The 24,556-nt window shown below is 38.1% G+C and overlaps 5 protein-coding genes across 13 annotated transcripts in view; 1 reads left to right on the forward strand and 4 right to left on the reverse strand.

Annotated features, from left to right (window-relative positions):
* Positions 1-24,556, forward strand: part of LOC141781253 (septin-9-like) — a 154,509-nt gene that overhangs the window by 99,735 nt on the left and 30,218 nt on the right. The window lies entirely within an intron of this gene.
* On the reverse strand, positions 1,247-7,334 carry LOC141781257 (uncharacterized). 3 transcript variants are annotated; one of them, XM_074656870.1, is made up of 2 exons: positions 7,201-7,327; positions 1,247-2,310 (listed from the first exon to the last, which is right to left on the reverse strand). In XM_074656870.1, the coding sequence occupies exon 2, from the start codon at positions 2,307-2,309 to the stop codon at positions 1,275-1,277; it is 1,035 nt and encodes a 344-aa protein (XP_074512971.1). In that variant the 5' UTR covers position 2,310; positions 7,201-7,327; the 3' UTR covers positions 1,247-1,274. The 3 variants fall into 3 exon arrangements, with proteins under 3 accessions (XP_074512971.1, XP_074512973.1, XP_074512972.1); XM_074656872.1 differs by lacking the exon at positions 1,247-2,310 and adding an exon at positions 3,595-5,815 and having other exon boundaries at positions 6,333-7,280; XM_074656871.1 differs by lacking the exon at positions 1,247-2,310 and adding an exon at positions 3,596-5,815 and having other exon boundaries at positions 7,201-7,334.
* LOC141781265 (uncharacterized) lies at positions 8,692-10,244 on the reverse strand. The gene has a single exon (XM_074656881.1). It carries the CDS (start codon positions 10,226-10,228, stop codon positions 9,359-9,361), a length of 870 nt encoding a protein of 289 aa, XP_074512982.1. The 5' UTR covers positions 10,229-10,244; the 3' UTR covers positions 8,692-9,358.
* Positions 11,863-20,518, reverse strand: LOC141781262 (uncharacterized). Of its 2 annotated transcripts, none has more exons than XM_074656877.1 (2): positions 19,657-20,518; positions 11,863-12,588 (listed from the first exon to the last, which is right to left on the reverse strand). In XM_074656877.1, exons 1-2 carry the CDS (start codon positions 20,355-20,357, stop codon positions 12,465-12,467), a joined length of 825 nt encoding a protein of 274 aa, XP_074512978.1. In that variant the 5' UTR covers positions 20,358-20,518; the 3' UTR covers positions 11,863-12,464. The 2 variants fall into 2 exon arrangements, with proteins under 2 accessions (XP_074512978.1, XP_074512977.1); XM_074656876.1 differs by lacking the exon at positions 19,657-20,518 and adding an exon at positions 13,896-13,984 and having other exon boundaries at positions 11,863-13,398.
* Positions 15,255-17,463, reverse strand: LOC141781263 (uncharacterized). The gene is made up of 2 exons (XM_074656878.1): positions 17,337-17,463; positions 15,255-16,836 (listed from the first exon to the last, which is right to left on the reverse strand). Exon 2 carries the CDS (start codon positions 16,833-16,835, stop codon positions 15,954-15,956), a length of 882 nt encoding a protein of 293 aa, XP_074512979.1. The 5' UTR covers position 16,836; positions 17,337-17,463; the 3' UTR covers positions 15,255-15,953.

Below are 24,556 nucleotides of genomic sequence, written 5' to 3' on the forward strand. Positions count from 1 at the left end.
ACTTATCAGTTTCATTTATCCATCAGAGCAATTTACATCGTCTTCATCTGGCAGGAGGTTAAGGTCCATCAGGACCAAAACCTCACGCCATAAAAACAGTTTTTTCCCCATGGTAGTGGGGCTCTCCAACAGCCCCTCTGCCCCCCTGTGACTCTCTCCCTCACACACACACACACACACACACACACACACACACACACTATTGCCCCGCCGACACTGGCTCTCCCCCTCTTTCATACACTCTAAATACCACCCCCTACTGTATCCCTCTCTCTCCCTCTGATACCTGATTGTTTGCACTCCGGCAATATTTTCACTATCTGTTTATATCATGTTTATTTTTGTTTATAGCTTATTTTGTATATTGTATATTCTTAGAATTTCAATTTTTTTTTATTCTATTTTATTCTAACATTTTTATCTATTCTTTGTTATTATACTGTTTGACTTGCACCAACATAACCAAAGCAAATTCCTGGTGTAAATCTCTTACACCTGGCAATAAACACAATTCTGATTCTGATTCTCTATCAGACACAGGATGAATCAGCAGTGAGTCATTACTAGTAGATTATACATGCTGGAGCATGACATTGTTGCCTGAATGAAGCCTGAAACTTTATGACCATGCCAGAGCAGTACATTTTAATATACAATAAAAAACATTTTGCTCAGTTCAAATATATTTGTAACAAAGAAGAATTCCTGCTGTTATTAACAAACTATAATTTAGTAAATAGAGCTATAAAGGTCCAAATGTCCTGAAGACTCTGCCCTTCATAGCACACGGTTTGAGATGGGTAATTTAAGGAATTTGGCCTTTAATCACAAGCTTATATCTCAATCTTAACTGAACAGCACCTCTCTCTCTCTGTTTCCCCTCCTTCTTTTTTCTCTGGATTAATGTTTCTCGTGGACTCCATCATTGCAACTCAACTCCTCACAACTTACTCATGGGACATAAACTACAATATCATGGACATAATCATAAACATTCCGTATTAGCCATGTACTCTTAGACTACCTACACTTCATATGTGATATTCTACATAGATGTCTATATGCAACCCAACCTAGACTGATTACTACCATTAACTTGCTTATATTTTATGATCCATAATGTTAACCTGATTTTGGTATTGTATATATTTTGGATTTTCACTTTTTTGTTATTGCTATCTTGGACTTTAATATTTGCACTTTTCCTACCTTTATTGCAACAACTGCACAGCAGTTTCCTTTGGGATAAAGTTTTATCTCATTATATTTACCATTTATACAAAAAAATAAAGTAATATAGCACAAATGACTGAAATTACACATATGGCGACAATGCAACTATTCCAACATTTACGACAACATGACTCCTGGTCATTGTTCAGAGGTACTGAGGTGTTGTTACGGCCTGATTGTCTGTTCCCAGTCCTCCTGTTGGTTTCGTGGTCCTCATCGTCATTCATATCCAATGCAACATAACCTTGGTTTCGAAAAGATCTAGGAAGATTGCTCTCTCTCTCCGAATCATTATTATCCAAATGAGTTCTTCTGTTTTGTGGTCTGTTGTTTTGTTGGCTAGTGGAGTACTTTTCCTCGATCACAATAAACAACAGCAGTCCAAGGCAAGCAAGGTCACCCCATGTGTTTCTGATATGCAACTCATCAGCGTTACTTCCATAGCGGTTTCTGAGTTGCAACAGTTGCTGTTGGTTTTGTCCCAAATAAAACTCTCTGATCTGTCTCAAGAGTTTAACAGTGATCCTGTAGGTATGATCTGGATCATAACGTGACCCCTGATTTTCGTAAGTGTCATAATGTTGTGTGATATAAACTCGGTCTATCCTCTGCAAAGCTTGCCCCCCAGTGTTTTGTTCCCTGATACGAATTATGATCCTGTCCCTGTTTGTTCCCTCATACTCCCTTGGAGGACGGACAACATAAGGAGGAAGTGGCATGGACGTTTCTTGATGGAGATTGCCAATAGTGTTTTCTTGACGGAGATTGCCAATAGTGTAGTATCGGTATCCCCACGGCAGTGAGTCCAACACCCCCTCAGAGTTGTGATACTGATGCGAGTCATAATCTCCTCTGTTTGGGTCAAAGGCCAGCCTTATGACACCGTGCTTGTCGATCTCAACTGTGTTGGCAAACCAGTGGAGCAGCAGTAGACTGTGTTTGGGCACAGATTGGCCAAAGTTGATTTTCTTCAAATCGTTGATTGAATGGAGCTTTTTCTGTACAGCCGACACAGAGTTCAGCACAAAGAACAGAGCTACACAGCAACTGGTGACTCTTCCTGACATCTTCATCATCCTGTATAGATAATTAAAAGGTAATTGCTCCCATTGTTCATCAGCACTGTACATTCTCAATCCATACTTATATTTATAACAAGAGATGCATCTAACGATTATTTTCATGATTTGATCATACAGGTGGCCATATGAACAATGGAACAGGTTTTGTTTATCATTCCTCCTGTTCATACTGAGCTGTAAGAGTCAGGCCAGTATTAGGAAGGAATCCACAGTCCTCATTCTGTGTAAAAATGTATTTGTAAGTTTATCTGAAGTTAATCTGAGCCTTCAGCAGCCAGAGTTAATCAAATCAAGTTTGAGTATCTTCCAGACTTAGTCTATGTAATACGAATTTCCCTCTTTATGTTTCAATAGACAGCGTTTCCTTGTGGAGTTGTGGTGGAGGGATAATAACACAGAGAGGAGAGATCACTCACAAAGAAGACTTGAGTTAAGTGCTTCACTAATCATGTTGAATAGTGCCACGGTAAATACTAAAAACAAAACTAGTGATCAGAAAATAATAGAGCTCACCTGATTTAGTCTGCTGCTGTTAGACTGCTGCCGTCAGGTATCTGATCTCTGTGTTTATGTGAGAGCATACTGCAACTCCTAAGTTACCGTTTCCTTGTTAATGAAACTGGTAAAACAAGTGTTGCTGGTGGTTAGAGGAAGTTTGATTATAATGCTGTTTGGATGAAGCTTCCTTTTGTATTCAAGAAAAGAAAAGCATTTTTGTATTCTTTTTTATACATTTCTTTATGCATTTCTGCATCATCAAATGAGGGGGCTCGAGATCAACGTGTGTCATCATGGGCATCAAGACTGGTGTTGATAAGCAGACAGCATTAGCTAGCTAGCATATTGTTGATCTGCGCATTCTGACCGCATGACTCACGTTGAGTGACAGCACCCTCATTTGCATGATGATGCAGAAATGCATAAAGAAATGTAAAAAGAAAAGAATACAGAAATAAATAAGTTTGGGGAAATAAATAGGGGTGAAAATGCAAAGGGAAAACCATGCAGAAATAAATAAATTCTTAATGAATAAATACATTTCTAAATTAATTTCAAATAAATGCAAAAATATATAAATACATTTAAAAGTTAAAAAAATTAAATGGAAGAGTAGATAGGGGAAGTAATACAAAGGTAAATAAATAAAGAAGCAAATTAAAACAGAAATATTAATTTGTCACATTTTATCAATTAATGAATGCATACATTTATTTTTAATATTTTTGGTACATTTAATGACATTTATTTATCAATTGATTTATTTTTTTGGCAAATTCCGTCCTCTGTACTTTTCAAGACATTTAAGATTATTACCACATCACAAAATGCCAGTTCAACAGTTAGCAAAATATAAGCAGTAAAAAAAGATAATGTTGGAGCAACACTAATTTGTTCTTCAAAACCAGATATCAATAGTATGCTGAGCTCTATCTGCTCCTCTCCTGTGATTGTCTGTAGAAGGAGGAATAGTTAAAGTTGTCTTCATGATTTTGCACATCTAACTTGTGTTCATCCAGTTTCCTTGAACTTAAAATAAAAACACTGACATCAGTCTGACTGAAAAAATACTTTAATAAACACAATTTCCAACACAACAGAAAGAATACAAAACCATGAAAAATACACTCCGGTTTTTAAAGCTAACATATTAACAGTGAAGGCTGCTCTTAACAGACCACAGAGACTTTCACTTATCAGTTTCATTTATCCATCAGAGCAATTTACAGTACATCGTCTTCATCTCTATCGGACACAGGATGAATCAGCAGTGAGTCATTACTAGTAGATTATACATGCTGGAGCATGGCATTGTTGCCTGAATGAAGCCTGAAGCTTTATGACCATGCCAGAGCAGTACATTTTAATATACAATAAAAAACATTTTGCTCAGTTCAAATATATTTGTAACAAAGAAGAATTCCTGCTGTTATTAACAAACTATAATTTAGTAAATAGAGCTATAAAGGTCCAAATGTCCTGAAGACTGCCCTTCATAGCACACGGTTTGAGATGGGTAATTTAAGGAATTTGGCCTTTAATCACAAGCTTATATCTCAATCTTAACTGAACACCACCTCTCTCTCTCTGTTTCCCCTCCTTCTTTTTTCTCTGGATTAATGTTTCTCGTGGACTCCATCATTGCAACTCAACTCCTCACAACTTACTCATGGGACATAAACTACAATATCATGGACATCATCATAAACATTCCGTATTAGCCATGTACTCTTAGACTACCTACACTTCATATTTGATATTCTACATAGATGTCTATATGCAACCCAACCTAGACTGATTACTACCATTAACTTGCTTATATTTTATGATCCATAATGTTAACCTGATTTTGGTATTGTATATATTTGGGATTTTCACTTTTTTGTTATTGCTATCTTAGACTTTAATATTGGCACTCTTCCCACCTTTTATTGCAACTACTGCACAGCAGTTTCCTTCGTGATAAAGTTTTATCTCATATGTACCATTTATACAAAAAAATAAAAAGTAATATAGCACACAATGAAATTACACATATGGCGACAATGCAACAAATACAACAGCATGATAGTGAGGTGTTTTTATGGCCTGATTGTCTGTTCCCAGTCCTCCTGCTGGTTTCGTGGTCCTCATCGCCATTTATATCCACTACAACATCACCTTGGTTTCGAAAAGATCTAGGAACATTGCTCTCTCTCCTCGAAGCATCATCAGCCAAATGAGTTCTTCTGTTTTCTGGTCTGTAGTTTTGTGGTCTGTTGTTTTGTGGTCTGTTTTGTGGTCTGTTGTTTTGTTGGCTAGAGGTGTGCTTTTCCTGGATCACAATAAACAACAGCAGTCCAAGGCAAGCAAGGTCACCCCATGTGTTTCTGATATGCAACTCATCAGCGCTACTTGCATAGCGGTTTCTGAGTTGCAACAGTTGCTGTTGGTTTTGTCCCACAGAAAACTGTCTGATCTGTCTCAGGAGGTTAGCAGTGATCCTGTAGGTCTGATCTGGATCATATTCCCCCTGATTTTCAATATGTTGTGTTATATAAACTTGGTCTATCCTCTGCAAAGCTTGCCCTCCTATGTTCTGCTCACTGGCACGAATTATGATCCTGTCACTGTTTGTTCCTGCATACTCCCTTTGGGGACGGACAACATAAGAAGGAAGTTGCATGGTCGTTCCTTGATTGAGACTGCCAACAGTGTAGTATCGGTATCCACTTCCCCGTTGCAGTGGGTCCAACAGCTCTTCAAAGTTGCCATAATAATGTGAGCCATAAGCTCTACTGTTTGGGTCAAAAGCCACCCTTATGACATCATTCTCGTCAATGTCAACTGTGTTGGCAAACCAGTGGAGCAGCAGTAGACTGTGTTTGGGCACAGATTGGCCAAAGTTGATTTTCTTCAAATCGTTGATTGAATCAAGCTTTTTCTGTACAGCCGACACAGAGTTCAGCACAAAGAACAGAGCTACACAGCAACTGGTGACACTTCCTGACATCTTCATCATCCTGTATAGATAATTAAAAAGTTATTTCTCCCATTATTCATCCACACTGTACATTCTCAATCCATACTTATATTTGTAACAAGAGATGGATCTAACAATTATTTTCATGATTTGTTTATACAGATGGCCATATGAACAATGAAACAGGTTTTATTTGTTGTTATTGTTCCTGCTGCGCATACTGAGCTGTAAGAGTCAGGCCAGTATTAGGAAGGAAACCACAGTCCTCATTCTGTGCAAAAATGTATTTGTAAGTTTATCTGAAGTTAATATGAGCCTTCAGCAGCCTGAGTTAATCAAATCAAGTGAGAGTCTTCAAAAGTTAGTGTTTTAGGTTGGTAGGGAATTTGTTTCAATAGACAGCATTTCCTTGTTGAGTTGCGGTGGAGGGATAATAACACAGAGAGGAGAGATCACTCACAAAGAAGACTTGAGGTAAATGTTTCACTAATCGTGTGGAATAATGCCACGGTAAATACTAAAAACAAAACTAGCGATCTGAAAATAACAGAGCTCACCTGATTTAGTCTGCTGTTGTTAGTCTGCTGCCGTCAGGTATCTGATCTCTGTGTTTGTGGGAGAGTAGGTGTAACACATCCTAGGTTTCTGTTTCCATGTAAATGAAGCTGCAAAACACGTGCTGCTGGTGGTTACAGGGCGTTTGATTTTACATCCGTTTTATGAAACTTCCTTCTGTATTCAAGAAAATAAAAGTAGTACTCCCAACAGTGTTTTGTTGGGGTTTACCAGTCACGTGCCTTTGGAAATGCAAAAAGCTGATTATTTTTATTTATAGTTTTTAGAGAAATGATTCTGTAAAGAGAGGAGTCATTCTGTGAGTCTTTAGGGAATTTTATCGCCAGTGTTATGATGGAAGTTATCCTGTGCAGGTCCACGTTTGACAGTGAGTGTGTCTTTTGGACTGCAGGTTGAGAAACTAGGAGAGTTATAATCAGGGCTGTCCTAAATACCTTTTTTTGGGGGCTTCAAAGCTTCAGTTAGAAACAGTCAAAGGTATTCAAAGCTTCGGGACAGTGCCGCTGCCACGCTACTGTACACACACACACACACCTCTACACATAGCAAACAGCATCCATCTGAGAATAACTAATAATAATTATTGTTGAATATGAATAATGAATAATATTGTGGGATTATTCCTTATTTCATGAGCTATTTCCACACTTTGTACTTTTTAGTACGAAATTCCCTCTTCCTGTTTCAATAGACAGCGTTTCCTTGTTGAGTTGCGATGGAGGGATAATAACACAGGGAGGAGAGATCACTCACAAAGAAGACTCAAGTTAAATGCTTCACCAATCATGTGGAATAATGCCACGGTAAATACTAAAAACAAAACGAGTGATCAGAAATAATAGACCTCACCTGATTTAATCTGCTGCCGTTAGACTGCTGCCGATACTCTGCTTCCGTTAGTCTGCTGCTGTTTGTTTTCTGCTGTCAGATATCTGATCTCACTGTTTATGTGAGAGCATACTGCAGTTCCTTCTAGGTTACCGTTTTCCTGTAAATGAAACTGGTAAAACAAGCGTTGCTGGTGGTTAGAGGAAGTTTGATTATATTGCTGTTTGGATGAAGCTTCCTTCTGTATTCAAGAAAAGAAAAGCAGTATTCACTTTCAGTGTTTTGTTGGGGTTTTCCAGTCATATGACTGTAATTTAATTTTTTTTTATTTATTCATATTAAATTTTATGTATTTATTTATGTATTTATTCATGCATGCTTTTTCCTTTGTATTCCCCCCCCATCCCCCATATTTATTTCCCCAAACTTATTTATTTCTGTATTTCTTTATGCATTTCTGCATCATTATGCAAATAAGGAGGCTGTCACTCAATGTGTGTCATGGGTGTCAGAGTGCATAGAGCGACTATACATGCTAGCTAACCAGCTAGCTAACACTGTCTGCTTATCAACTCCAGTCTTCTTCTCTGGCTCTATACAGTGGGTCGTCGGCCTGTAACTATTTCGCGGACCCATCACCGTTCTCCTCTCCGAGGTTGAGCTCGCTCAGAGTGGGAACCTCCAGGTCGATGCCAAATGAGGTCTTTGCATGCTTTGTGCAGCGAATCAGTTGCTTCCCATACTCAATGAATGGGAGCGAATTCTGCCGCCAGTCTGGTTGCATACTCAGGGGCTGCACCGTCTAGATGCCGTTGTCGCTGAGAGGCGCAGCGCGTTTCTGGCGGCATCGACCTGGAAGTTCCCACTATGAGCGAGCACAACCTCGGGGAGGAGACTGGAGGTCGGTCCGCAAAAAAGTTAAACAGTTAAGTTTAGAAAATGCAAAGGGAAAACCATGAAGAAATAAATAAATACTTAATGAATAAATACATTTTAAAATTAATTTAAATGAAATGCAAAAGTTGATAAAAATAAGTAAAATGAAAAATTAAATGGAAGAGTAGATAAGGGAAGTAATACAAAGGTAAATAAATAAAGAAGCAAATAAAACAGATATCAATTTATGTCACATTTTATCAATTAATGAATGCCTACATTTATTTTTAATATTATTTTTGTTACATTTAATGACATATTTATTTGAGTAATTTATTTATTTATTTTTTATTTCGGCAGATTCCATCCTCCGTATTTTTCAAGACATTTAAGAATATTAACGCATCACAAAATGCCAGTTCAACAATTCACAAAATATAAGCAGTATAAAACAATGTTGGAGCAACATTAATTTGTTCTTCAAAACCAGATATCAATAGTATGCTGAGCTCTATCTGCTCCTCTCCTGTGATTGTCTGTAGAAGGAGGAATAGTTAAAGTTGTCTTCATGATTTTGCACATCTAACTTGTGTTCATCCAGTTTCCTTGAACTTAAAATAAAAACACTGACATCAGTCTGACTGATAAATTCACGTTTAATAAACATAATTTCAAGCACAACAGAAAGAATACAAAACCATAAAATAATAGAGCTAACATATTATCAGTGAAGGCTGCTCTTAACAGACCACAGAGCCTTTCACTTATCTGTTTCATTTATCATTCAGAGCAATTGACATCGTCTTCATCTCTATCGGACACAGGATGAATCAGCAGCCAGAGCAGTGCATTATAATTTACAAAAAAAACAAAAAACATTTTGCTAAGTTCAGATACTTTTATAATGAAGGAGAATTTGTGCTGTTATTAACAAACTACAATTTAGTAAATACAGCTATAAAGGTCCAAATGTCCTGAAGACTCTCAACCCTTCATAGCACACGGTTTGAGAATGGTAATTTAAAGAATTTGGCCCTTTATCACAAGCATGTCATACCGAGCCTATATCTCAATCTTAACTGAACACCATTTACAAAAAAGATAATATAGTAAACACAATAAGATTAAACATGTGGAGGCAAAGCAAAGCATAAAACAGAACAACCCCCGGCTGTTGTTTAGAGGTACTGAGCCGTCGTAATTACCTGATTTATTTGTTCCCAGTCAACTTATTAGTCGTGCTGGCTTCATGGTTCTAATCGTCCATGAAAAAATCTATTACTCTCCCTCATTTTTTTGACATTTACTTCCCCAATGTATTAAAAAATGCAAGTATAAATAAACCTAATATCACAAGTACGAACAGAATGCAGAACGTCATCAAAGCATTACCCCCACCATTTTGTCTGTAGCTTTGTGCTGTGTAGCTTTGTGGTGTGGAATAGTTTGGTGGTCTGTTGTTTTCCTGGATCACAATAAACAACAGCAGGCCAAGGCAAGCAAGGTTACCCCATGTGTTTCTGATGTGGAACTCATCAGCGTTACTTCCATAGCGGCTTCTGAGAGACCTTAGTGACAGTTGGTTTTGTCCCACAGAAAACTCTCTGATCTGTCTCAAGAGGTTAGTAGTGATCCTGTAGGTATGATCTGGATCATATTCCCCCTGACGTCCAATATGCTGTGTGATATAAACTTGGTCTATCCTCTGTGAAGCTCGCCCTCCTGTGTTTTGCCCCCTGACACGAATTATGATCCTGTCACTGTTTGTTCCCACATACTCCCTTTGGGGACGGACAACATAAGGAGGAAGTGGCATGGACGTTTCTTGATGGAGATTGCCAATAGTGTTTTCTTGACGGAGATTGCCAATAGTGTAGTATCGGTATCCCCACGGCAGTGAGTCCAACACCCCCTCAGAGTTGTGATACTGATGCGAGTCATAATCTCCTCTGTTTGGGTCAAAGGCCAGCCTTATGACACCGTGCTCGTCGATGTCAACTGTTTTGGCAAACCAGTGGAGCAGCAGTAGACTGTGCTTGGGCACAGATTGGCCAAAGCTGATTTTCTTCAAGTCGTTGATTGAATCAAGATCTCTCTGTACAGCCGACACAGAGTTCAGCACAAAGAACAGAGCTACACAGCAACTGGTGACTCTTCCTGACATCTTCATCATCCTGTATAGATAATTAAAAAGTTATTTCTCCCATTATTCATCCACACTGTACATTCTCAATCTATACATGTATTTGAGATGCATGAAATGATTATGTCATGATTTGATTAGTCAGTTGGCCATATGAACAGGTTTAGTTTGTTGTTACTGTTCCTTCTGTTCTTACTGAGCGGACGAGTCAGACCAGTATTAGGAAGGAAACCACAGTCCTCATTCTGTGCAAAAATGCATTTGTAAGTTTATCTGAAGTTAATATGAGGCTTCAGCAGCCTGAGTTAATCAAATCAAGTGAGAGTCTTCAAAGGGGTTAGTCTTTTAGGTTGGTAGGGAATTTGTTTCAATAGACAGCGTTTCCTTGTGGAGTTGCGGTGGAGGGATAATAACAGAGAGGCGAGATCACTCACAAAGAAGACTTGTTAAATGCTTCACCAATCATGTTGAATAGTGCCACGGTAAATACTAAAAACAAAACTAGTGATCAGAAAATAATAGAGCTCACCTGCATTAGTCTGCAGCAGTACTCCGTTTCAGTGATGTGTTGATGTGTTGGAGTTTACCAGTCATGTGCCTCTAGATATCCAAAAAGCTTTATATATAGTTTTTATAGAGGAATGATTCTGTAAAGTCAGTCATCTGGGAATTTTATGAGCAGGTTTACAATGGAAAATAGCCTGTGCAGGTCCAACTTTGACAGTGAGCGTGTCCTTTGGACTGCAGGTTGAGAAAACAGGAGATTTATAATAGTGCCTGGCTTATTATTAGCCAGTATTCACTTATCACAGATCAGTTTCAAGTACAGTACATGCATGTTTTATAGGTTGCATTTTTACTCCTTTTCTGTAACTTACATTGAAGGTCACTGTTCAGTATACACTCTCATCTTATATTTACCATGACTGTCTTCTTAAATAGTAAAGTGTCTTTCCCCTGTACATATCTGTGTCACAACTCTTGATCACCGAATTTGAGGGAAACGTTGCCTGAAAGTGGAGTCAAATAATGGCAGGAATATTATTTTCCCATTTTTGTTTTTTTGTTCTCTTTAATGCCGATACCTTAATACCTTAATCGGCCTCAAAAATGTGACGAATATGGCATGTTGCCTTTATTGGACAGTAAACAGCAGAGAGTGTCTGAAGTTATTGGTTGAGAGACGAGGATGACCTACAACAAAACATCCCCAGCTGGATTCGAGCCAACGATGTGGTGGTTTTAGACCACGAGGTCACCAGGACGTCCCGTTTTGTGTTTCTTTCTCTTTTTTTAAGTTAATACTGATTCATCCAATATTTGTTCCCATCCATAAAGGATGATATTTTCATCCTTTGTAAAGAGTTTTAATACAAATTCTGGTGCAAAATAGTTGAAACTTTTTAAGACCCTTTTCAAGACATTTAAGATTATTACTACATCACAAAATGCCAGTTGGCAAAATATAAGCAGTAAAAAACAATGTCGGAGCAACACTAATTTGTTCTTCAAAACCAGATATCAATAGTATGCTGAGCTCTATCTGCTCCTCTCCTGTGATTGTCTGTAGAAGGAGGAATAGTTAAAGTTGTCTTCATGGTTTTGCACATCTAACTTGTGTTCATCCAGTTTCCTTGAACTTAAAATAAAAACACTGACATCAGTCTGACTGAAAAATTCATGTTTAATAAACACAATTTCAAGCACAACAGAAAGAATACAAAACCATAAAATAATAGAGATAACATATTATCAGTGAATGCTGCTCTTAACAGACCACAGAGCCTTTCACTTATCTGTTTCATTTATCATTCAGAGCAATTTACATCGTCTTCATCTCTATAAGACAAATCAGCAGCCAGAGCAGTGCGTTATAATTTACAAAAAAAAACAAAAACATTTTGCTCAGTTCAGATACTTTTATAATGAAGGAGAACTTGTGCTGTTATTAACAAACTACAATTTAGTAAATGAGAATGGTGATTTAAAAAAGTTGTCCTTTTATCACAAGCATGTCACACCGAGCCTATATATCAATCTTAACTGAACACCATTTACAAAAAAGATAATATAGTAAACACAATAAGATTAAACATGTGGAGGCAAAGCAAAGCATAAAACAGAACAACCCCCGGCTGTTGTTTAGAGGTACTGAGGTGTTGTAAGTACCTGATTTATTTGTTCCCTGTCAACTTATTAGTCGTGCTGGCTTCATGGTTCTAATCGTCCATGAAAAAATCTATTACTCTCCCTCATTTTTTGACATTTACTTCCCCAATGTATTAAAAAATGCAAGTATAAATAAACCTAATATCACAAGTACAAACAGAATGCAGAACGTCATCAAAGCATTACCCTCATCATTTTGTCTGTAGCTTTGTGGTGTGTAGCTTTGTGGTGTGTAGTAGCTTTGTGGTGTGTAGTAGCTTTGTGGTGTGTAGCTTTGTAGTGTAGAATAGTTTTGTGGTCTGTTGTTTTGTTGGTTAGTGAAGGGCTTTTCCTGGATCACAATAAACAACAGCAGTCCAAGGCAAGCAAGGTTACCCCATGTGTTTCTGATGTGCCTTAACTGTAATTCATCAGCGTTACTTCCATAGAGGTTTCTGAGATACATTAGTGGCTGTTGGTTTTCTCCTACAGAAAACTCTCTGATCTCTCTCAGGAGGTTAGTAGTGATCCTGTAGGTCTGATCTGGATCATATTCCCCCTGATTTTCAATATGCTGTGTGATATAAACTTGGTCTATCCTCTGTGAAGCTCCCCATCCTGTGTTTTGCCCTATGACACGAATTATGATCCTGTCACTGTTTGTTCCCACATACTCGCTTTGGGGACGGACAACATAAGGAGGAAGTGGCATTGACGTTTCTTGATGGACATTGCCAACAGTGTAGTACCGGTATGCATTTCCCCACGGCAGTGGGTCCAACATCTCCTCAAAGTTGCCATAATAATGTGAGCCATAATCTCCACTGTTTGGGTCAAAGGTCAGCCTTATGATATTGTTATTGTCGTCGATGTCAACTGTGTTGGCAAACCAGTGGAGCAGCAGTAGACTGTGCTTGGGCACAGATTGGCCAAAGCTGATTTTCTTCAAGTCGTTGATTGAATCAAGCTTTTTCTGTACAGCCGACACAGAGTTCAGCACAAAGAGCAGAGCTACACAGCTACTGGTGACTCTTCCTGACATCTTCATCATCCTGTATTGATAATTAAAAAGTTATTTCAGCCATTATTCATCCACACTGTACATTCTCAATCCATACATGTATTTGAGATGCATGAAATGATTATGTCATGATTTGATTAGTCAGTTGGCCATATGAACAGGTTTAGTTTGTTATCATTCCTGCTGTTCATACTGAGCGGACGAGTCAGACCAGTATTAGGAAGGAAACCACTGTTCTCATTCTGTGTAAAAATGTATTTGTAAGTTTATCTGAAGTTAATATGAGGCTTCAGCAGCCTGAGTTAATCAAATCAAGTGAGAGTCTTCAAAAGTTAGTCTTTTAGGTTGGTAGGGAATTTGTTTCAATAGACAGCGTTTTCTTGTTGAGTTGCGGTGGAGGGATAATAACACAGAGAGGAGAGATCACTCACAAAGAAGACTTGAGGTAAATGCTTCACTAATCGTGTGGAATAATGCCACGGTAAATACTAAAAACAAAACTAGCGATCTGAAAATAACAGAGCTCACCTGATTTAGTCTGCTGCCGTTAGTCTGCTGCTGTCAGGTATCTGATCTCTGTGTTTGTGGGAGAGTAGGTGTAACACATTCTAGGTTTCCATGTAAATGAAACTGCAAAACACGTGCTGCTGGTGGTTACAGGGCGTTTGATTTTACATCCGTTTTATGAAACTTCCTTCGGTATTCAAGAAAATAAAAGTAGTACTCCCAACAGTGTTTTGTTGGGGTTTACCAGTCACGTGCCTTTGGAAATGCAAAAAGCTGATTATTTTTATTTATAGTTTTTAGAGGAATGATTCTGTAAAGAGAGGAGTCATTCTGTGAGTCTTTAGGGAATTTTATCGCCAGTGTTATGATGAAAACTATCCTGTACAGGTCCACGTTTGACAGTGAGTGTGTCTTTTGGGCTGCAGGTTGAGAAACTAGGAGAGTTATAATCAGGGCTGTCCTGAATACCTTTTTTTTGGGGGCTTCAAAGCTTCAGTTAGAAACAGTCAAAGGTATTCAAAGCTTCGGGACAGTGCCGCTGCCACGCTACTGTACACACACACACACACACACACACACACACACACACACACACACACCTCTACATAGCAAACAGCATCCATCTGAGAATAACTAATAATAATTAATGTTGAATATGAATAATATTGTGGGATTATTCCTTATTTCATGAGCTATTTGGGGATTTATACATTATTATTACATACTTACAATATATATATGTAATATATATAAAGACAAAAAATGAAGCATTCAAATAGTGATTTGGAGGTTGATTACCATGGCAACGGTTGAAGTTTTAAAGCATTTGGTTCAGCCCTACTTATAATAGTGCCTGCCTTATTATTCTCCATTATTCACTTAATCACAGATCACTTTCAAGTACAGTACATGCATGTTTTATAGGTTGTATTTTTATGTATGTTTCACTCTTTTTTTCTCAATAAAAAATTTCATATTAGCGTTTTCATTGTTTCTTTCTCTTTTTTTAAGTTAATACTGATTCATCCAATATTTGTTCTCATCCATAAAGGATGATATTTTCATCCTTTGTAAAGAGTTTTAATACAAATTGTGGTGCAAAATAGTTGAAACTTTTAAGACCCCCTTTTCAAGACATTTAAGATTATTACTACATCACAAAATGCCAGTTGGCAAAATATAAGCAGTATAAAACAATGTTGGAGCAACACTAATTTGTTCTTCAAAACCAGATATCAATAGTATGCTGAGCTCTATCTGCTCCTCTCCTGTGATTGTCTGTAGAAGGAGGAATAGTTCAAGTTGTCTTCATGATTTTGCACATCTAACTTGTGTTCATCCAGTTTCCTTGAACTTAAAATAAAAACACTGACATCAGTCTGACTGATAAATTCATGTTTAATAAACATAATTTCAAGCACAACAGAAAGAATACAAAACCATAAAATAATAGAGATAACATATTATCAGTGAATGCTGCTCTTAACAGACCACAGAGCCTTTCACTTATCTGTTTCATTTATCATTCAGAGCAATTTACATCGTCTTCATCTCTATCGTACACAGGATGAATCAGCAGCCAGAGCAGTGCATTATAGTTTACAAAAAAAAAGAAAAAACATTTTGCTCAGTTCAGATACTTTTATAATGAAGGAGAACTTGTGCTGTTATTAACAAACTACAATTTAGTAAATGAGAATGGTGATTTAAAGAAGTTGTCCTTTTATCACAAGCATGTCACACCGAGCCTATATATCAATCTTAACTGAACACCATTTACAAAAAAGATAATATAGTAAACACAATAAGATTAAACATGTGGAGGCAAAGCAAAGCATAAAACAGAACAACCCCCGGCTGTTGTTTAGAGGTACTGAGGTGTTGTAAGTACCTGATTTATTTGTTCCCAGTCAACTTATTAGTCGTGCTGGCTTCATGGTTCTAATCGTCCATGAAAAAATCTATTACTCTCCCTCATTTTTTGACATTTACTTCCCCAATGTATTAAAAAATGCAAGTATAAATAAACCTAATATCACAAGTACAAACAGAATGCAGAACGTCATCAAAGCATTACCCTCACCATTTTGTCTGTTTTTTGGTCTGTAGCTGTATACTTGCAAGTATAAATAAACCTAATATCACAAGTACAAACAGAATGCAGAACGTCATCAAAGCATTACCCTCATCATTTTGTCTGTTTTCTGGTCTGTAGCTTGTGGGTGTGTAGCTTTGTGGTGTGGAATAGTTTGGTGGTCTGTTGTTTTCCTGGATCACAATAAACAACAGCAGGCCAAGGCAAGCAAGGTTACCCCATGTGTTTCTGATGTGGAACTCATAAGCGTTACTTCCATAGCGGCTTCTGAGAGACCCTAGTGACAGTTGATTTTGTCCCACAGAAAACTGTCTGATCTGTCTCAAGAGGTTAGTAGTGATCCTGTAGGTATGATCTGGATCATATTCCCCCCGACGTCCAATATGCTGTGTGATATAAACTTGGTCTATCCTCTGTGAAGCTCGCCCTCCTGTGTTTTGCCCCCTGACACGAATTATGATCCTGTCACTGTTTGTTCCCACATACTCCCTTTTGGGGGGACGGACAACATAACGAGGAAGTGGCATGGACGTTTCTTGATGGAGATTGCCAACAGTGTAGTATTGGTATCCACTTCCCCGATGCAGTGGGTCCAACAGCTCCTCAAAGTTGCCATAATGATGTGAGCCATAATCTCCACTGTTTGGGTCAAAGGTCAGCCTTATGATATTGTTATTGTCGTCGATGTCAACTGTGTTGGCAAACCAGTGGAGCAGCAGTAGACTGTGCTTGGGCACATATTGGCCAAAGTTGATTTGCTTCAAGTCGTTGATTGAATCAAGATCTCTCTGTACAGCCGACACAGAGTTCAGCACAAAGAACAGAGCTACACAGCAACTGGTGACTCTTCCTGACATCTTCATCATCCTGTATAGATAATTAAAAAGTTATTTCACCCATTATTCATCCACACTGTACACTTTCAATCTATACATGTATTTGAGATGCATGAAATGATTATGTCATGATTTGATTAGTCAGTTGGCCATATGAACAGGTTTAGTTTGTTGTTATTGTGCCTTCTGTTCTTACTGAGCGGAAGAGTCAGGCCAGTATTAGGAAGGAAACCACAGTCCTCATTCTGTGCAAAAATGTATTTGTAAGTTTATCTGAAGTTAATATGAGCCTTCAGCAGCCTGAGTTAATCAAATCAAGTGAGAGTCTTCAAAAGTTAGTCTTTTAGGTTGGTAGGGAATTTGTTTCAATAGACAGCGTTTTCTTGTTGAGTTGCGGTGGAGGGATAATAACACAGAGAGGAGAGATCACTCACAAAGAAGACTTGAGGTAAATGCTTCACTAATCGTGTGGAATAATGCCACGGTAAATACTAAAAACAAAACTAGCGATCTGAAAATAACAGAGCTCACCTGATTTAGTCTGCTGCCGTTAGTCTGCTGCTGTCAGGTATCTGATCTCTGTGTTTGTGTGAGAGTAGGTGTAAGACATTCTAGGTTTCCTGTTCCATGTAAAGGAAGCTGCAAAACACGTGCTGCTGGTGGTTACAGGGCGTTTGATTTTACATCCGTTTTATGAAACTTCCTTCTGTATTCAAAAAAATAAAAGTAGTACTCCCAACAGTGTTTTGTTGGGGTTTACCAGTCACGTGCCTTTGGAAATAAAAAAAGCTGATTATTTTTATTTATAGTTTTTAGAGGAATGATTCTGTAAAGAGAGGAGTCATTCTGTGAGTCTTTAGGGAATTTTATCGGCAGTGTTATGATGAAAACTATCCTGTACAGGTCCACGTTTGACAGTGAGTGTGTCTTTTGGGCTGCAGGTTGAGAAACTAGGAGAGTTATAATCAGGGCTGTCCTAAATACCTTTTTTTTTGGGCTTCAAAACTTCAGTTAGAAATATTCAAAGGTATTCAAAGCTTCGGGACAGTGCCGCTGCCACGCTACTGTACACACACACACACACACACACACACACACACACACACACACACACACACCTCTACACATAGCAAACAGCATCCATCTGAGAATAACTAATAATAATTAATGTTGAATATGAATAATGAATAATATTGTGGGATTATTCCTTATTTCATGAGCTATTTGGGGATTTATACATTAATATTACATACTTACAATATATATGTAATATATATATAAAGACAAAAAATTTAAATTCAAAATAGTGATTTGGAGGTTGATTACCATAGCAACGGTTGAAGTTTTAAAGCATTTGGGTCAGCCCTACTTATATTAGTGCCTGCCTTATTATTCTCCATTATTCACTTAATCACAGATCACTTTCAAGTACAGTACATGCATGTTTTATAGGTTGTATTATTATGTATGTTTCGCTCTTTTTCTCAATTAAAAATGTTCATATTAGCCTTTTTTGTTTCTTTCTCTTTTTTTAAGTTAATACTGATTCATCCAATATTTTTCCCATCCATAAAGGATGATATTTTCATCCTTTGTAAGGAGTTTTAATACAAATTGTGGTGCAAAATAGTTGAAACTTTTTAAGACCCCCTTTTCAAGACATTTAAAATTATTACTACATCACAAAATGCCAGTAAAAAACAATGTTGGAGCAACACTAATTTGTTCTTCAAAACCAGATATCAATAGTCTGCTGAGCTCTATCTGCTCCTCTCCTGTGATTGTCTGTAGAAGGAGGAATAGTTAAAGTTGTCTTCATGATTTTGCACATCTAACTTGTGTTTATCCAGTTTCCTTGAACTTAAAATAAAAACACTGTGACATCAGTCTGACTGAAAAAATACTTTAATAAACACAATTTCCAACACAACAGAAAGAATACAAAACCATAAAAAATACACTCCTGTTTTTAAAGCTAATACATTATCAGTAAAGGCTGCTCTTAACAGACCACAGAGACTTTCACCTACAGTATCAGTTTCATTTATCCATCAGAGCAATTTACATCGTCTTCATCTCTATCAGACACAGGATGAATCAGCAGTGAGTCATTACTAGTAGATTATACATGCTGGAGCATGACATTGTTGCCTGAATGAAGCCTGAAGCTTTATGACCATGCCAGAGCAGTGCATTATAATATACAATAAAAGACATTTTGCTCAGTTCAAATACTTTTTTAATGAAGAAGAAGTCCTGCTTTTATTTACAAACTACAATAAAAAGCATGTCATGCTGAGCCTGTGTATCTATCTTAACCGAACACCATTTACAAAAAAGAAAATATAGTACACAATAAAATTAACTTATGGAGGCAAAACAAAGCATGAAACGGAAAAATTTCTGGCCATTGTTTCAGGGTACTGAGGCATCAATTAAGTACCTGATTCTTTGTTCCCAATCGACCGATGAATCTTGATGGCTTTGTGTTCCTAATCGTCCTTGAAAAGCACAATCACACCTTGGTTTAGACAATATCTATTACTCGCCCTAATTTCTTGTCATCTAAATTCCCAATTTCTTAAAAAATGCACGAATAAATAAACAAAATACAACAAATATAAAAAGAAAAAGAAAACAAATGCAGGTCGCCAGAGCTTCATCATCCGCATTATTTTGTATGTTTCCTGGTCTTTCGTTGTTTTGTGGTGTGTAGTTGGTTTGTGGTCTGTATGGTGGTGTGGAGTTGTTTTGTGGTGTGAAGTTGGTTTGTGGTCTGTATGGTGGTGTGGAGTTGTTTTGTGGTGTGAAGTTGGTTTGTGGTCTGTTGGTTTGTTGGTTAGAGGAGTACTTTTCCTTGATCACAATAAACAACAACAAACCAAGGCAAGCAAGGTCACCCCATGTCTTTCTGATGTGCCTTAACTGTGAATCATCAGCGTTACTTCCATAGAGGTTTCTGAGATACATTAGTGGCTGTTGGTTTTCTCCTACAGAAAACTCTCTGATCTCTCTCAGGAGGTTAGTAGTGATCCTGTAGGTCTGATCTGGATCATATTCCCCCTGATTTTCAATATGTTGTGTTATATAAACTTGGTCTATCCTCTGCAAAGCTTGCCCTCCTATGTTCTGCTCCGTGGCACGAATTATGATCCTGTCAGTGTTTGTTCCCACATACTCCCTTGGGGGATGGACAACATAAGAAGGAAGTTGCATGGTCATTTCTTGATTGAGACTGCCAACAGTGTAGTATTGGTATCCACTTCCCCGATGCAGTGGGACCAACATCTCCTCAAAGTTGCCATAATAATGTGAGCCATAAGCTCTACTGTTTGGGTCAAAGGCCAGCCTTATGACATCATTCTCGTCGATGTCAACTGTGTTGGCAAACCAGTGGAGCAGCAGTAGACTGTGTTTGGGCACAGATTGGCCAAAGTTGATTTGCTTCAAATCGTTGATTGAATTAAACTTTTTCTGTACAGCCGACACAGAGTTCAGCACAAAGAACAGAGCTACACAGCAACTGGTGACTCTTCCTGACATCTTCATCATCCTGTATAGATAATTAAAAAGTTATTTCTCCCATTATTCATCCACACTGTACATTCTCAATCTATACATGTATTTGTAACCAGAAATGCATCTAATGACTATTTTCCTTATTTGATAAATCTATTTTATAGTATATTATATTTTGATGGAGCTCGTTCCAACACCAAATGGATATTATCAATTAAAAGTCTTTCTTGAAAACAGTAGTCAGTTGGCCATATGAACAATGAAACAGGTTTTGTTTGTTGTTGTTATGGTTCCTGCTGTTCATACTGAGCTGTATGAGTCAGGCCAGTAATAGGAAGGAATCCACAGTCCTTATTCTGTGCAAAAAATGCATTTGTAAGTTTATCTGAAGTTGATATGAGGCTTCAGCAGCCTGAGTTAATCAAATCAAGTGAGTATCTTCCAGAGTTTTATTTTTAGTACAAAATTCCCTCTTTCTGTTTCAATAGACAGCACCTCCTTGTTGAGTTGCAGTGGAGGGTTAATAACAGAGAGGAGAGATCACTCACAAAGAAGACTTGAGTTAAACGCTTCACCAATCGTGTGGAATAATGCCACGGTGAATACTACAAGAAAACTAGTGATCTGAAAATGATCAAGCTCACCTGCATTAGTCTGCTGCCGTCGGGGATCTGATCTCACTGTAGGTAAGAGTAGGCGTACCTAGGTTATCATTTCACTGTAAGTTAAACTGGCTTAACAAGCGTTGCTTGTGGTTACAAAACATTCCGATAATATTTTGATTACTTCCTTGTTCTTTTAAGTATGTTTTTTTTATTATGAAATATTGGCAGGTATATTATTGTCAGATTTGTATTGTCTTTTTTCATGCCGATAACTTTACGTTTTGCCTTTATTGGACAGAACACAGTAGTGTGTGTCAGAAATTATGTGCTGGTTTTAGACCACTAGGTCACCTGTGGTCCTGTTGGCCAAATATAAAAATAAATGAATGAATCATTTATTTTCATGTCCGGTCATTTACATAACCCATCCCTCATGGGATTATTCAGACACGTTAACTAACAACAAATCAAACATCCGGGCATGTTGGCCCACCATCATCTAACTGTACAATACACCAGCATCATCCAGACATAAACATCATCCAGACATAATCGTAAACATGAACCTCCCACAAAATAATGCTCCAGGATACATTCCACAATGGAAATACAACAAATAAACAGTCACGGATATATAAATACAGTCCACACTAATCCAATCATGAACTTTTTTTTAAATAATATTTGTCATAAATCATGATATAAAGGACAAAATAAGATAAAATGAATTTCGTTCTCAACCTCATTTAGTTCACAATATTGACAGTCTTTCGTCTTCAGTGACCTCTGACTTTTAGGCAAATTATATTAAACATATTTGTATATTTCTTAAATAAACAATAAGTTCTCAATTTTGGCTTTTCCCAGATTTCTTCTGCCCATGATTGTATGCATTTAGCCCGGACCACCCTTGTCTGTAGAATGAGCAGTAGTTAAAGTTGTGTAACTACAGTATGATGTTTAATATCCCTGTTCAGCTGCCTGCTCTGCTGCAACTCTACCCGCAACCAGCAGGAGACGCTGTCACACAGGTGGTTGGTCTCACACACCTGGAAGGTATCAAGCCTGGAGCTTGTGAGAGCTTTGTGTCAGTGCTGCATTTAAAGTCCATTATAGTTTACATTTAGAGACATACCAAACAGCAGATCAGCTGTTTGGTATGAAGCTGTTTTTTGTCTACTATAAATCATCTAAACTGGGGAAGTACTTTGGGTTTTCTCAGAGAAGCGGCCTCATGCAACACCTCCATAAACGCAGTTACACACAGATGCGTATACACACTCAGGTTCCTCTTGATATCCTGTATGGAGGCTTTGGTTTTACCCATGGGAAAGGCAGAAAGAAAGTCAAAAAACACACAAAGGAAACATTTATTTTCTCTGTGGTCACCACCCACATCTTTCACATGGGCAGCACAAGAGCATCACACAAGCGATGCTGTTTAACGATGCTGTTCTAATTCAGTGAAAGTCATAGGATTGTTGTAGAGATATTCTAAATCCTCCCACTATATGCTAATTTAGCAAACCTGCAGGGCACACCTGTGTTCCCTTTGGTACAATTGTATTATACTCACAAATGTTCATACATAGCACACTGCACTCTTTCTGTCGAGGAAAAAGACCAGCCAGTGATGCATTTAATATAATGCACCCAGTGAGTCATGCTACTTCTATCCATCATGTTTCTGTGTTATGAAAGTCCTTGGACAGCTGCGAGGAACGCTGTCAGGGGTCAGCCAGGCAGCCCTGTACTCCGCCTGCCAATACATGACACCATCTTGGCTCGGCTCAGCCGCAGAAACATCAGCCCCTGCCATCGGCTTTCTGTCACCACATCCCCCCGTCTCCTCTAAATGAAGACCTTTTAGATGGCCGTGTCCCCAGCGGGGCAGCAACTCCGGAGTAAAAGAGCACGCCAAGATATGTTGGATAAAACAAATGATGGCTGGCTCACTCTGCATGCAGGCAGGGTTCACTCAGGAGTCAGCGTCTTTAAGAAGAAGCTTTGAAGGGGAGGGAATGGAAATCTTTTTTTAACCTATTAATAACATCTGTAAAGTCATGTGTCAGCTTACATAGCTTTTAGAGTTGACACAGACTGAGCTACAGTAAAACCTGCAGTGAAATGGAGTTTGTTGGGTGTCAATGGGCAACGCAGATTTACACCCTGAGCTCTGGGGAGCTCAGAGAAACTTTGACTCAAGGGTTCGGTGTAAAAGAGAGTAAGACAAGCCTGAGTTATTAGTGAGCATGAAAGAGTTTGGCTCCAGAGAGGCGGCGATGCGAGAAAGAGACAAGGAAAGGTTTGTTTAGAGCTCAGAGTTGGCAGGTGATTGTTTGCACGAGGTTGTTCACAATTCATTTGTCTTTTTAAACAACAGAGCAACTACTAGGGGTGGAAAAAAAATCGATTCACCTATGTATTGTGATTATTTAATTTTTTTTTTAAATCAATTTCTTAATGCCAGAATCTATATATTTGCTGTGTGTAATTTCCTCCTATGGTCATGTCTGCATCATCAGGCTTTGTAAAGAGCCCACTGAACTCCAGTGGGATATGCTGTTAAATATACAAAAATAGGGCCGAGGTGATTTAAAAAAACAACCAGAAGAGACCAGCAAACTCACTCTAGTAGCTTCTAAACGCACAAGTAACTCCGGTCAGTTACATTTTAGTATCTCCAGTTTTAAACACTGGGTTTTTATTGGGGCGATAAAGTGGAGTTTCAGAAAGAGGGAGATGAAAAGAGGCCGAACATTTTCAAGGCGGGGGGCAGTAGTTCGGGGAAAATGTTCCATTTCCCACATTGTAAAACTAAGTATAACGAGGATTTATTTTAACTCCTTATTTGGTAAAGCCTGGTTTTGATCACACGTACAAGGGCATCTGTGTTTGTGTGTATGTGTGAATTGTGAAGGCCCTTAACAATGCTTCAGATTGGTTAGATGGACATGTTATATATCCTGTACTGGGTGTAGCAGGCGTTCAACACTGAGGTGCCAGCAAGTGCCGGGAGAAATGTGTACCTTGGCAACAAAGTGTGTAATGAAATGAAAGAAATTCATCTTTCCAGCCTGTTGTTCCTGCTTTTTCAGAAACATGATTCTTCATCTGGAGGAATGCAGGTGCTGCCCTGTGTGTGTCTGCTCATGTGGCTGTAAGGTTGCAGTCAAGCCCCTGCACTGGTGTATAATTACACTTCCTGTGAGGCTGGAGACAGCTGTTTCCTCTCCTCTTTAATCACACAAATACATACTCTATAAGAATAGTAATCAGCCAAAGTAATTGGTTCGCTCCCATGGTTAGAAAAAAAAAAAAGTTAAGGCTACATTTCTGACTATTTAACAGAAGATCTGCAAATGCTGAGGCACTTAACTGTCATTCTTCTCTTTGGGTTCATCTCTGAAACATTATATATTAAAGTTGGATAACTGACTTTAATCGCTGCTCTGTTTTTAAAAGATTACAAATGAGTGCATCCTCAGACATTGCTGTGTTGGCTCTCTACTTAATAATAGATTATTAGGGCAGTCGATCAATTAAAATATTGAATCGTGATTAATCACAAATTAATCACACATTTTTTATCTGTTCAAAATGTACCTTAAAGGGAGATTTGTAAAG

This window comes from Sebastes fasciatus, chromosome 13 (assembly GCF_043250625.1).
Source record: "Sebastes fasciatus isolate fSebFas1 chromosome 13, fSebFas1.pri, whole genome shotgun sequence".
Classification (NCBI taxonomy): domain Eukaryota; kingdom Metazoa; phylum Chordata; class Actinopteri; order Perciformes; family Sebastidae; genus Sebastes; species Sebastes fasciatus.